General features: G+C 38.3%; 1 protein-coding gene across 3 annotated transcripts in view; it reads left to right on the top strand.

Moving 5' to 3' along the window:
- The first annotated feature begins 1,770 nt into the window (after positions 1 to 1,770).
- med25 (mediator complex subunit 25) overlaps positions 1,771 to 14,266 on the top strand; it is a 36,080-nt gene continuing 23,584 nt past the window's right edge. For all 3 annotated transcript variants that reach the window (XM_017710362.2, XM_017710363.2, XM_017710364.2), the window contains exons 1-9: positions 1,771 to 1,951; positions 3,770 to 3,910; positions 3,993 to 4,038; positions 4,133 to 4,257; positions 5,204 to 5,302; positions 5,457 to 5,577; positions 7,981 to 8,140; positions 10,828 to 10,961; positions 11,830 to 11,899. In XM_017710362.2, coding sequence (XP_017565851.1) covers positions 3,774 to 3,910; positions 3,993 to 4,038; positions 4,133 to 4,257; positions 5,204 to 5,302; positions 5,457 to 5,577; positions 7,981 to 8,140; positions 10,828 to 10,961; positions 11,830 to 11,899 — 892 coding nt within the window. In that variant the 5' untranslated portion in view covers positions 1,771 to 1,951; positions 3,770 to 3,773. The remainder of the gene's footprint in view (positions 1,952 to 3,769; positions 3,911 to 3,992; positions 4,039 to 4,132; positions 4,258 to 5,203; positions 5,303 to 5,456; positions 5,578 to 7,980; positions 8,141 to 10,827; positions 10,962 to 11,829; positions 11,900 to 14,266) is intronic.

The raw sequence follows: 14,266 nt of genomic DNA on the forward strand, positions 1-14,266 counted from the left end.
CAGAAGAAACGCTGTCTGCAGCTTTTGTACCTTGTTGATTCTAATTATTTAAAAGAAATTAATAATGAATCAATTAGACACATAAATATAAACGGAGAGAAGCTCAAACTCAGTTTCAGAGCATTTCTACAAACACAAAGCAGCTCTTTGGTTTAGTGTGACACTGCTGACCTCTGCTGTTCACTGAGTGAATTACTCTCAGATAGAGCGTCTACAGTTCCTCCACAGCCTCAGCAGGCCTGAATCAGAATGTTAGCTTGTGGCTAAAATATGACTGATAGGTTATTCCTGGCCTATATTAGGACGTAAAACAATATCTTAACCTGAATTCTATTCAGTGAAGCACTACTGGAGTATTTTAAAAATGATAATAATTTTTCTTCCGTTCAAATATATTTGTAAAGAAAGATGTCAAAATGTTTCCTTTTTCCATTTTAGCTTTGGTATGCATGCGTGTGTGTGTGTGTATGCATGTGTGTGCGTGTGTGTGTGCGTGTGTGTGTGTGTGTGTGTGTGTGTGTGTGTGTGTGTGTGTGTTCCACCCCAGTACTACACTCAGGCATTTCACAGTGAGGAGGGCTTGGGTTTGATTCTCCGGCCGGGCGGCCAGGGTCCTCTCTGTGTGGAGTTTATATGTTCTCCCCATGTCTGCGTGGGTTTCCTCCCACAGTCCAAAGACATGCAGTCAGGCCGATTGGGCATGCTAAATTGCCCCTAGGTGTGAGTGACTGTCTGTCTGTGTCTGTCTGTCTGCCCTGCGATGGACTGGCGACCTGTCCAGGGTGTATCCTGCCCTCCGCCCGAAGACTGCTGGGATAGGCTCCAGCAACCCCCCGCGACCCTGACGGAGAAGCGGCTTAGAAAATGGATGGATGGATGTATATATATGTATGGGAGTTGAAGACGTCATCATCTACCTGCTCAACCAAGTATACACTCACCTGGATAAGCCAGCCAGCACTGTGAGGGTCATGTTTTTTGACTTCTCCAGCGCATTTACTCAAATACACATATTTGTTTTCCACATATCCTTAACATGTATTGTACATATTTTATGATAGCCTATGTACCATACATTAACATATACTGTATTCCAATATTTTAATTTTAAATATGATCAAATGAACCTTTAACATGTCAAAGGCAAGTGTTGTAGGTATTGATACTCTGTGAAAATGCAGTTGTGATTTGGTATCTTGTTTCTGTGAAGTACATTGTGTGTGAGTGTCTCACTGCAGACGCTGCATAGTTAATGCAAAGTACAGTGCAGGTCACAGCAGTCAGTACCATTTAGCTGCTTCATGTATATTTAGTTATATCTGTGGCTTTTGTTAAAACTGCATAACATTGAAAAATGTAATAACAAATACAAATAAATGCATTTAAAAACATATTTAACAGCTACATTTTTGGTCATTTTCATACATTGCAAAAAGTATCGGATAAATACTTTTAAAATATATTTTACACCATTGTTTTCTGTGAAAATTTATTACATTTTTCTGGTTTTTAATCTGAACATGTAATAATTAGAATTTGGACAAATATCTCTAGAATTTGGATCTACCTCGTATTGTAATATAATTAATGTTAGTATAACTTCATCCCATTAAAATGAACGGGAGGAAAAGACATGAATTCTTACAATTTAGTTAATTTTATTAATTATTTGCTTCATTTCTGATCATGTAAATAAACACAGCATTGATTTTCATCGAATCGCTCGGTTGTCGACTCTCCATCCCTGACCGTCTTTTTCTTCTACCAGTCCACTGTGTCGATAGCCGAGCCGTAAATCTGGATATTTGTTGTCATCGCGCGTGGAACATGTCGCAAAATATGTGATAAAATATGAAGACTGAATTTCTGAAAGTGTGATTAAAACTTACATCTGAATCTGAAGACTTGATTAAGCCGCTGGTTTCTGGTGCGGTGTGAATAAAAGCCCCGGGTAAGCTACGGAACATTCACGAAGCTCAGGTACTTTTTGGATATCTCCGTTCCACCTTAAATGGTGCAGCAGTTGCATGCATCACATACATACAGCCTGATGCGCCAGAATGGAACTGTTGCACCATTTAAGGTGGAACGGGGAAATTAGAACAAGAAACTGGAGAATAGGAAGCTAACTAGCTTCAAAGCAGAATAATGAGTTTAAATGATTTTCACGTGATTTATTTTACGATATATTTACGTGTAAAGCGTAGTAGAAGTTTAACACTGTCGTGTGTAGCTTTTATAGTTAACGAACACTCACAGCTCACCGTTTTAGCCTGCAAGCTAACGTTAGGCTAGCCAAGTCCAGGGGTCATGTTTCATGTAACGTTAGCTCAGTGGAAAATGCAGAATATGGGGTTTTCTTTAAAATACACGTGCTTTCATTTTTCACGGGTGCTTTGGAAATGCGTCTTGTTACTTTAGCTACATTATCTCACTGTGCCATTCATCCACAGCTGGCTTATTAAAGGGAAATTCCCCCAGTTTTTCACTATTTATGTCTACAGTGCAAATTTAGCCATTTTATTTTGCATCCAAAGCTACCAGTGACCCTACACGTGTCTTCTGAGTTTATATATGTAATGTTGATGGCAATGGATGATGATGATAATAAATTAGTGGTAAATCTGAAAAGACTATTTTGCTTTAGAACACCCTTCATGGATCTCTCAACCATGAATTGATTACAATACATTTTAGACCAAAACTTTGTCTTGCAAAAATAATTTTCCCAAACTTTTGTGAGACAGTGTCTCAGACATCAGGCTGTCTGTTCATAACTATTTCATACTTCAAATGTACTATTCATTTTCCTGTTCACAGTGGTGGTGATAGGAACCAGGCGTCCACCTCCAAAGCTCCCTCACAGGAAGTTATTACATGACGTGATTATGAATGTGCTGCCTGATATCTGAGATGTTTTATTACAATAGTTTTGTGACAATGTTTGGGTCTGACATGTATTTAATGTTTGGGTCTGACATGTATTTAATGTTTGGGTTTAATCTATTCTAATCTATTTTATTATTATTCTATTAATAATATTATTATTCTATTTTAATCTATGCATAGAGGACAGATGCAAAAAGGGTGTTCAAAGGCAAAATAGTTCCCAAAGTAAATTATTTTTATAGATTGATCACTATTTTGCCATCATGAACATTATATTTAAGAACGTAGAAGACACGTGTAGGTTCACTGGTGGTTTTGGATAGTAAATTAAGATGTCATGGTGTGAATATTTGTGTTGTGAACATCAGGACCCCTGGTTCCTATCACCACCACTGTAAAGAAATCTTCAAAAATTATTTAATTATAGAGTAATATATATATATATATATATATATATATATATATATATATATATATATATATATAAAAACTAGTAAATTTCAAGTAAATTTACTGAATAACTTTTAAAGATGTTGTGGTGTGAATTTCACAAACCCTTTTCAATCCAGCTTCTATAATATTGCTACGAAAGGCTCAGTCATAGCACACAGATGGCTGGTTAATCAAAATCTGTTTTATTTGAAATATATACATAGACCATGATAGAAAATTTTTGGCCATACTGCCCACTACAGTGGTTTCCACAAAAGAAGGTAAATGAAAGGAATTCAGGAGAGAGAAATTTTTTGGCAATGTAGTTTTACATTTCCATACACTGGAATTCAATTTTTTATACTGTATCGATATCATTACAACCTTACTTAAGATTACTATTTTGATAGAGATGCATTTTAAATAGTTCTGACCTTTCATTTTCCAGAACTATGGTGACCCATATGGATGCTGCTCCCAAAATTGGGGCCAACCAGGTCTCCGATGTGGTGTTCGTTATAGAGGGGACAGCAAACCTCGGGCCATACTTTGAATCCCTGCGGAAGAACTACATATTGCCAGCCATTGAGTGAGTTCCATTGACAAGTTTTGTGCAAACTTTGTTCCAGTTGTGCAGTATTTTACTGGCTTGTTGATGTTCTTAACTTCAGGTACTTCAATGGGGGTCCGCCTGCTGAAACAGACTTTGGAGGAGATGTAAGTTGGGGATTATTTAAAATCATTTCTGTTTAGAAACTTCACTGCTACAGTGACTGTGAATTGGTCAAGCTCTGTCTGTTCTCTTCCTCAGTATGGTGGGACACAGTATGGACTGGTGGTGTTTAACACAGTGGACTGTGCTCCAGAATCATATGTCCAGTGCCATGCTCCTACCAGCTCGGCTTTCGAGTTTGTGTCGTGGATTGACAGCATTCAGTGAGTCCTTAATATGAGCAAGTGTTAAAACGATCATGTTCCGACATAGCAAATATATTCTGTGTGTGTGTGTGTGTGTGTGTGTGTGTGTGTGTGTTAGCACTCTCTTAGTAAGTAGTAGTATTTACTAACTTTGGCCATGATACAGTAGCTATTGATTTAGACAGCAATGTTAACTGGCTAGCAAAATTTAAAACAGCTGCCGCTGGTGAACTTACGACCTAGCCTATATGTCCATCATTAAAAATATAAAAATATTCATGACAAAAAACTATGGTTAGTAAATCTTAGGAACTCTGGTTGTTGCAGCGTAGTTGTATTTAAGGCAAGTGTACCTGCATGGTGTTATCTAACAATGAACTAAACCTGTTCTCACTGACCAACTGACCACCACTTCTTAGTAGGAATTCCCAGTTGAGGTGGGTGTTTTTTTTTTTAGTCCAAGGTTCGAAATTCCAAGCTTAAGTCAACCACTACAGTGATTTTCATGACATGCCTATGACTTATTTATTCATAGCTATTGCTCCTCCTGCTTTTCTCCTTTTATGTATCTTATACTAAATAGTCAAACCTTATTCTCTGTTCATTTTGCTATAGTATTATTGTTTGCTATCTGGTGTTGACCAGAGGAGGATAGGTTCCCCTGTTTTTTAGTCTTAGTTTGTCTCTAGGTTTCTTCCTCTTGCTGTTAAGGAGTTCAGATTTTTCTTTAAAGCTGCTTTGTCACGATGCCTCTTGTGAAAAGCGCTGTATAATTAACATTGACTTGACTGTATGGCCGGCCAGTCTGACAATATTTACTGTTATCCTGATAAGTTAGGTCACAATGCATCATAATATAGTTGTCTGAGCATATTAAGGTACTTAAAAACACTTCCTAACTGCATGGTCGGCGTTTGTCCTTAGTGCTGCTGGGATTTGTAGTATTGCTGTGCTCTGTCCTCAGGTTCATGGGCGGTGGAGCAGAGAGCTGTAGTTTAATAGCTGAAGGCCTATCTGTGGCTCTGCAGCTTTTCGACGACTTTAAGAAAATGAGGGAGCAAATGTGAGTAATTTCCCTGAGCTCTATTGTACTATATAGCATATAATATACAATAAAAAGTACAGTATCTCCAGTACACTTTAGAAAAGCACCGTCACAGCTTTCATTTTCCTGAGATGAAACCCAAATGGACACTCTCGTTCCTCTGTCTTCACAGCGGTCAGACTCATAAGGTTTGTGTGCTGCTGTGTAACTCTCCTCCGTACCTGCTGCCTGCTGTGGAGAGTGTCAGTTACACTGGCTGCACCACAGACAGCCTCGTCCAGATCATACGAGACGTGAGTACTTCTGTCAGCTGTGACAGAAATCCATACCCATCCATCGCTCTTAGCTTTCCTCCTGCCTCTGTCTTAAATGGGAACTCCATCGATTTTTAAAAATTGATAAAAATTAATGATATGTAGTAGTAATAAAAAAACCTAATAATAATAATAATAACAATAATAATAATTTCAGTTTATATAGTGCCTTTCAGAACCCCAAGGGTGAATAGATCAGCAAGTAACAAAATACAGTCAACAATAAATAAAACAACACAGAACACACACACACACACACACACACAACTCTACATTTCCAACAGCTAGTGAAGGGGGATTACAATGCCCCCAGTATAGAGTTGGTTAGCTAGCCCATAAAGAGTTCTTAGCCGTGGGGGAGTTCTCATGGTGCATCACACAGGCAGCTAGCCTAGGAAGTCTTGAAGGCTGAAAACGTCCTTAGCCAAGAAGAGAGCATTTTCCTGCAGCCAAACACCACCAGCCCACGCAACCTCATATCTGTAGTGCGGCGTCACCCGACTGGCTGGCCCAGGCAGCCGCATAGCTGCGATGTAGTGTCGCTTAGGCAGCGGGCCCGAAGGGCCTTGTAGTTGCGGCATAGTGCTGCTCATGCAGCCAAACGCTGCCGGTCCGGGCAACCCCACAAGTACAGTGCAGCATCAACCTAGCAGCCAGTCCAGACATATCTGCGATGTCATGTCAATCAGGTCCCCGGTTCAGGAAGCCTGATGGCCGCAATACAGAATCACTCAAGCAGCTGGTCCAGGCCGCATCATAGCTGAGATGAAGCATCAACCAAACAGCCAGTCCAAGAAGCCCATGAGCCACGGTTGGAAAATCACCCTCAGCTGCTGTCTCGGTGGAATGATGGCTCCTCAGCCAGCAGGGGACAATCAAAATATACACACAAACAATTCAAAACAAAATAAATGCCTATGTAAAGCGGCAGCCATACTGCACCAGCGTACTTACAACAGAACAAACGTGAAGTAATTGGACTGTGTAATCGGACACAGCAGTCTGGCACACTAGATTTGAAAATGTGAAATGAGTAGAAGTGTGAGGGTGAGATGAGACATGATGTTGTTGGTTAGTAATATTTTGCCTGCTGGTACACGGTGAGCTCATCAAAAATCCAAAAATCAGAAAATGTTTTAGAGGTGGACCAAAACACATGACTTAGTGTTGCATTTTAAGTGATATAATATGAAGAACCTTCCATAAAATTACTGATAAAATGGACAATGAGCGTAGAAACAAGGATCATAATGGTCATAATGTTATGCCTGATCAGTATATGTACCACTTTGCATCTCTTGCAAATTAATTGGGTGTGATATTCGCTCATTTTTTAAATCTTATTAAGGAGTAACTCAATTTCTATTGTATTCACATACATCATAGCACGCATTTGTTCCATCTGTGTTATGTTTATTGTCTTTTTGTACATTTTGTAGACTTTTCTGCTGTAACTGCAGTTTCTTTTATGTAAAGGTATTAACACTTGTATGCACATAAGTGCGTATAGGCACAGTGTCTATTAATAAACAGTATCAACAGAACCATGAATGAGGCCAAAAAGGCAAATTTTCATCTGTGGCAAGATGTTAAGAGCCATCCTAAAATAAAATTTCATTAAAAATACAATGTAATATCTTAAAATGTACATAACACACTATATTGCCGAAAGTAATCACTTGTCTGCCTTCACACGTATATGAATTTGAGTGACATCCCATTCTTTATCCATAGGGTTTAATTTGATGTCGGCCCACCCTTTGCAGCTATAACAGCTTAAACTTTTCTGGGAAGGCTTTCCACAAGGTTTAGGAGTGTGTTTATAGGATTTTATGACCATTCTTCCAGTAGTCCATTTGTGAGGTCAGGCACTGATGTTGAACTAGAAGGCCTGGGTCACAGTCTCCGCTCTAATTCATCCCAAAGGTGTTGTATTGGGTTGAAATCAGGACAGTCAAGTTCTTCCACACTTGCTCATCCATGTCTTTATGGACCTTGCTTTGTGTACTGGTGCGCAGTTAAGTTGGAAAAGGAAGGGGCCGCCCCCAAACTGTTCCCACAAAGTTGGGAGCATGACACTGTCCAAAATCTCTTGGTCTGCTGAAGCATTAAGAGTTCCTTTCACTGGAACTAAGGGAAGTGATTGTAACATCTGAATTCAATGATTTGGTTAGGTGATGGAATACCTTTGGCTATATAGTGTATCTCCTGAAATGCACAGTAGCAAAAACAATACATCTAGTTGAGTACACAGACAGACATACATACATACAGAACACACATACAGCCTTTTCAGTTAAGAGTTTGTGCTGAGATTAATAAGCCTGACTATCTGTCTGCATCTCTTTATCTGTTTGTAACTGATATGTAATCCTGCTGCAGAGGGGGATCCATTTCTCTGTGGTTTCCCCACGGAAACTTCCAGCACTTCGAGCTCTGTTTGAGCGAGCTTCCCCGGTCGGAGCACCATCAGAATCTGCTCATCCAGACTACAGCCAGGATCCGTTTCACATGGTGCTCGTCCGTGGCATTGCGCTCCCAGGTAAGAAACAATCCAGTTATTTGCATATGCAAACTCATAAAACACAAATATAATTCACTAAATCGAAATTGTCAGCTACAGAGCACCTGCAGTAAATGAATGCGAAAGTTTGTTTTGTTTATCCATACAAAAGATTGTCTTGTTTGTGTATTGTAATGCTGAAATGCCTGCCCCTATATTATGGCAAGGGTTTGTTTTGACACTGCGGCTATATTTTGGGCAAAAAAAACAAGTAAACGCATGCAGAATGCTGTCATTTTCATGCATTGAAAATCTGTCTTTGTCTAGTAATCCGACATGCAGCATAACTCAGTGTACACTGTTTGGCCAAAATTTTATTTGCAGCCTCTCATGCAGTGTGGCATACAGTAGATGTACAAGACTGCTGTAATCACACAGTAGCCATGTTTACATCCAGCCTAAGAATCCATTAATAATCTGACTAATAGCTCAGTCTGAATAAAATATGCCCATGTAAATACCTCAGTCAAAATAGTCTAGTCCAATTGAGGCCATTCGGAATACGGTTTCTATCTGATTGAATGAGGTGGGTAATCCTGTAAATAATACATTAAATAGAAGAATAATTTCCTTGTAAAAGCTTGTGTCCAATTACATTCCCAATCTGAAAGTTTAAGTACGTTCTGCATGTGCGTCTCGTCATAGTGCAAGTTTATACCGTTCAACATTGCTGAGTAGAAACTGGTCTGCAGAAGAGACAAAGTTTATGCTCTGTTCTTTAAAAGACGGCGGTGGGATGGACGTCGAGCTTATGTGTCTCAGAACACGACGTCTTTCTCTCAGCCTTCTTTAATAAGGACATGTGAAGGACGTTTTCCTGAGTCTGACATCATTTTAAAGTCATTAACACAAGCACTGCTCACTGCTGCTCATCTCACTCTGACTGCACTCATGTGATGCTGGTTGTCATTGTAATGTCTACACTAAGTGTTTCTCAACACATGTGTGTAATTTTGGATCTGATTACTTGTAGTCAGCATGTAAACAGATTTTCATCAGAGTGTTGAGAGTGCACAGATAAACGCCAGATAAAGACTTCAGTCTGTAATTGAAATGGGCTTTAGCCTGATCTTTTAAACCAGGGTTTCCCAACCAGCAACAACCAACCACAAAAGTTTTAACAGCCCACAGAAAGATTTAACCAGCCTGGTTATTTTGAATACATGCAAATATAACAAAGTACTCAACATAGAGAAACAATCAAAAAAGGAAAATATTTATACTGACTTGTATCGCAAGTATAAGCATATATGCCCATGTCCATTACATCAGTTATGCATTTGTTAGAGCTTAACCAAAATATTCAGGTATTTCTGATGTTTCATTTTTTGCAAATATTTATCAGAACATTAATATTTGTCATATTTTAAATAAATAGTTTGGTTAAATGTCTGCATATTGTAATAAGTTAAGTAATGACTGCTAACAGCCTCTTAGCAGTATCTCACAGCCCACAGGTTGAAAACCACTGTTCTAGACCATATGTTGCATGCTTGTGGTTTGTAAGGCCTGATCTTTTCATTTCAAGGTCTTGCTTTTAATTTTGGAGCCCATGTTAAATGGTCAGCATTTTCACACAGGCACTGAAGTGGTGCGGTATTTAGAGATTTTTTTTCGCATGCCTCACACAGCAAAATGAAATAAGCATTAAACAGAAAGCCATATACAGTTTAAAAAAACACTCCTTTTTCACAGTTTAATTTAACTTGAGATGAAATATTGGTTAAAGACTCTGTGCTGCGAACAGATTTCCAGGTTGGTTTACCAAGCTTGACATTTTTTCATAATCACAAGTCATAATGCTGTCAAGGATAAACAAATATACTGTGCACTTTTGCACATAAATGATATAATTATTGAGCAGATCGACTGGTATGACCATCTATCCATCTGGGAAAGAATGTCTAAATAACTATCACACTGTATGTGTGAAAAGCCAGCGCATTCGAGCTGTAGCGCTCACACTGGGAATTGGCACTGTCCGCCTCAGACCGCAAGCCACTACAGCGTATAGTGAGGACAGTTGAGAAGATCATTGGGGTCTCTCTACTCTCATCATGGACATCTACACCACGCGTTGTATCCGGAAAGCCACTAGCATTGTGGACGACCCCATCCACCCCTCACATGGACTTTTTTCACTGGACACCTCTTTTTACACACACACACCTCTTTTGATGCTGTACTTGCACTATCTGGAACATTGCTGCTAACACTGTGTTTACACTGTTTACTCAAGTTTTACTACCTCAGTAACTGCTGTGTTTATGTATGTTACCTGACTGCGTGGCTCACAGATCACAGCATGTTAAATATCTCTGCACCTTATTCTCACTACCTCATGTCCAGAAATGAGTGCTGTGTCGGTGCTGCACGGTCCTGTCTGTTTACTGTGTCTAATGTCTGTTTAATTTATCATCTTTATTATATTATTTCTAGCTTAATTTTTTTTGTTTGCACACAATGTCTTTGCACTTTGTGCTTTTTGTTCCATGTTGCACCTTGATGTTCCTGGAGGAACATAATTTCACTCCACTGTGTACTTGTACATAGATGGAATGACAAAAGTCTCTTGGCTTGACTTGACTGCCATCTCACTCAAGCCACACAGAGGCAGTATTTGTGAATTAGGCCTAGCAGTAGTTCTGTTGTGTTTCCCTGTTTAGTTGCCCCTGGAGGAGGTTCTGGTTCAGTCCCTCTCAAACCAGTCTTACCCCCACAGTCCATGCCTGTCGGTCAGCCAACTCCTATTGGTGCTGCCGCCCAGGTTACTCCAATCAGCGCTGCTCACGCATACCAGGTACATGCTTCAATATGCACAATATGACAAGACATATTATCGTGATAAATTGTCACAATGCAATACAAAATGCCTTTATTGACACATCATGTATATCTTCAATGCTTTTAGAACATTGACCGACTGTATGTGTCATTATGAAGAGAGCAAATTTAGTCCCATTTAACTGGATTTAGTGCAGCACAGTTTGAAATGATTGTATTTACAGCTTTTGCTGATATTTTTGAAAATTGTAGCAATGTTTTTTTTCCTCCATTTCAACTGATTATATGTCTAAAAAAAAATCTTGTGACGTACCTTGTATCATGAAAATTTCTTTAAGTATTCCAGTATTATATTTTTGCCATATCGCCCACCTCTACCATTCACTCTCCAGTCCATACAGTCCATAAATGGAAACTAAGCTGCAAGATCAGCTGTTTTGTTCTGTTACTAAATCCTCTGTGTTTACACACATACACCTATTCAGCCTACAGTAGTTTAGCCCCACCCACTCACTCTAAAGTTTGAGTGTTTGTCTCGAGTGCTTTTTGACTGAGGCAGCCAATAAGAGCGGAGGACATTTACATTTATCAGGCTAAAGAGAAATATTTAGTTGTAAGAGATGAAGAGATGTTGGGAATGATCATATTGAATTTGGCCTTTGATACATAAATTCATGCATGTGTAATAAGTGGAAAAAATAAACAAAAACCTGAAAAAATTATTATCCAGTGCAAGCTGTTGATAATGTTCTTCAGTGCTGCTCACACTCTTATTTGAGAGGTATAGAGCTCGCTCTTATTGTCATGTACATACAGTACATGATGTTGTGTTCTCTGTCTCACCCTAACACCCCCTGTTTTTTGGTGACTTTCCCTCTATTTAGCCCTCTCTAAATGCGGCTGCAGCTGCAGCTGCAATGGCTGTGGAGGCGGCTAATAGTCAGAAGAGTCGCTGTGAGTTCACTTTTATTTCATTCCTTCAGGATCTTCTGCTCTTCTCGTTTGTTTATCACCCGCTTTATTGTCCATATGAGAAATTTTATCTACAGCCCCATTTGCAAAAAAAGTTGGGTCACTGTGCAAAATGTAAAAAAAAAAAACAAAAGTACAGTGATGTGCTTTTAAACCCTATATTTCATTGAACTTACTACAAGACAACATATTAAATGTTGAAACTGATAAATTAGATTTATTTTTGAATCAATATGCAGTGTAGCTGCACTGCAAGTGAAAACATCTTAAATGCAGTCAATAAATCTAATGTTTCTCATTATGGGACTGCTGTAAGAATATTATAAGGTTATTCCACCAGTTTCTGTACATTTATATTTGTTTTAAGTAATTTTATCTAGTGGAAGTGTCTTATTCCACTGGCAAATTGGTTTACTTGTTTTGAGAAATAATGAAGATAATTTTGCTAAATGCTAAAAACAAATAACATGATCTGCCAATAAAATCAGTTTTATCACTTTTATTTAAAAAAACTACTTAAAAAGTAAAAATGTCTACAAATAAGTTAAATATTCTGACAAAATTCTTACAACAGTCTCATAATGAGAAATATTAGATATATTGACTACATTTAAGATGTTAACACTCACCAGGATATCATTTTTTGCAGTATAGTTGGAGATAACTTTTATCCAGAGAGGCATCAATGAAATTTGTTACATCATAAAAGTTAATCTTGATTAAGAAAACTACAGTTGGAGTTAAAAAGTTATTCACACTCCTAACTGGGTGCTAAAACACTATAAATCAGTTAATATTTAATGGGTCAAATAATTACCACCTGTGTCAGTGTTTATGTGTATTGATTGTGCAATTCATTACTGAATTATTTATAAGAGGATGTATGTTTTCATGAACTGTAGTGTGGTTGGTTAGTGTAGTGGTTAACACCTCTGCCTTCTACACTGTAGACTGGGGTTCAATCCCCACCTGGGCAAACACCCTACACTATACCAATAAGAGTCCTTGGGCAAGACTCCTAACACTGCCTTGGCCTACCTATGTAAAATGATCAAATTGTAAGTCGCTCTGGATAAGAGCTTCAGCCAAATGCCATTAATGGAAATGTAGTGCATCGTTCATGAAGAAAAGACATTTCTACAGAAATGAAAGTGAGATGATTGTGTGGTTATTGAGCTGAATGTCTACAGAATTTGTTTTTCATTTTAACAACAGTAGCAACATGGCTATGATTAGATGACCTCTGTGTACCAAACGAAGGACGACGTAATCAGCCAAAGAACTTTCTTGTTAAAAATCATTGCTCTAGTAAGCAGACATAGCCAAGCGCACACAGCATAACTGAGCAGAAAGTAACACAGTTCACATGAAAACTGCTGTTAAAACAGCTGTGACGTCTCCGTCAACACAGAGCATCTCATTAGTGCTGCTGCCATTTACAGGCTGCAGAGAAGCTGGATCGTCAGAAGCCTCTCTGTATGTGTCGTCAAGCAGGCAATGCAGATTGACAATAACACAGCTTTAAACTGTGCTCTAAAGTCCGTACTCTTATAAACGGCTCCAGGCTAACAATGTCATGCCGTCTCAGGAACGAAAACAGAACACAGGACAATGGTGAGACAGTTCTGGGACGATTCAGGGCCCATTAACTTGTGTGTAAAAACGTACTTAATGTCTGTAAAGCCCACCGTTCTAAATATAGTAATTTTTCTGCAAATAAATTTAGCAATTTGTAGCAATAATCCAGAATCCAGGTTAAATAAAGTGGCCTTTTTTATTCAAATTTCTATGTAAGTATAATGCTAATTTCAGTTAGCCTGTCAATGGGAATCCCTGTGTAATATTAGCATAAAGCTAATAAACAGTTAACAGTTATGTCAGTTGATGTTTTTTCTACCTTAAACATGGACAACTAAAGCCCAAAACAAACATTTATGTATTTTTAGAGAATACATTTAGAAGATAAATCTGTCAGAAGAAAATATATGTAGTTGTACACAAAAGTTTGATCAATTTCTATTCATTTTAAACCTAATGAAATGTCCAATGTGATCGTTGCCAGTAATACAGTAAGTATACAGGTAAATTAGTAATTAGTAATTACTAAATTAAGCAGTTTTATATACACACACAAACTTTATTGCAAAAATATGTTTGTGTGTAAATGTTGGGTAAGCCATACTTTAATCTTTTGATTGTAAATGGGTTGTTTATATACTTCATCTGTTGTCTAGCAAGTCTAATTGACCTGTTTCTGTTCTACATACAAATACAGCCACATGCCAGAGTTTGAGAACCCCTGGTCAAACTACATTTAGTTGATTTTTCTAAGTGTTAACACATCCTCTG

The sequence above is a fragment of the Pygocentrus nattereri genome, chromosome 14 (assembly GCF_015220715.1).
Source record: "Pygocentrus nattereri isolate fPygNat1 chromosome 14, fPygNat1.pri, whole genome shotgun sequence".
Lineage (NCBI taxonomy): Eukaryota > Metazoa > Chordata > Actinopteri > Characiformes > Serrasalmidae > Pygocentrus > Pygocentrus nattereri.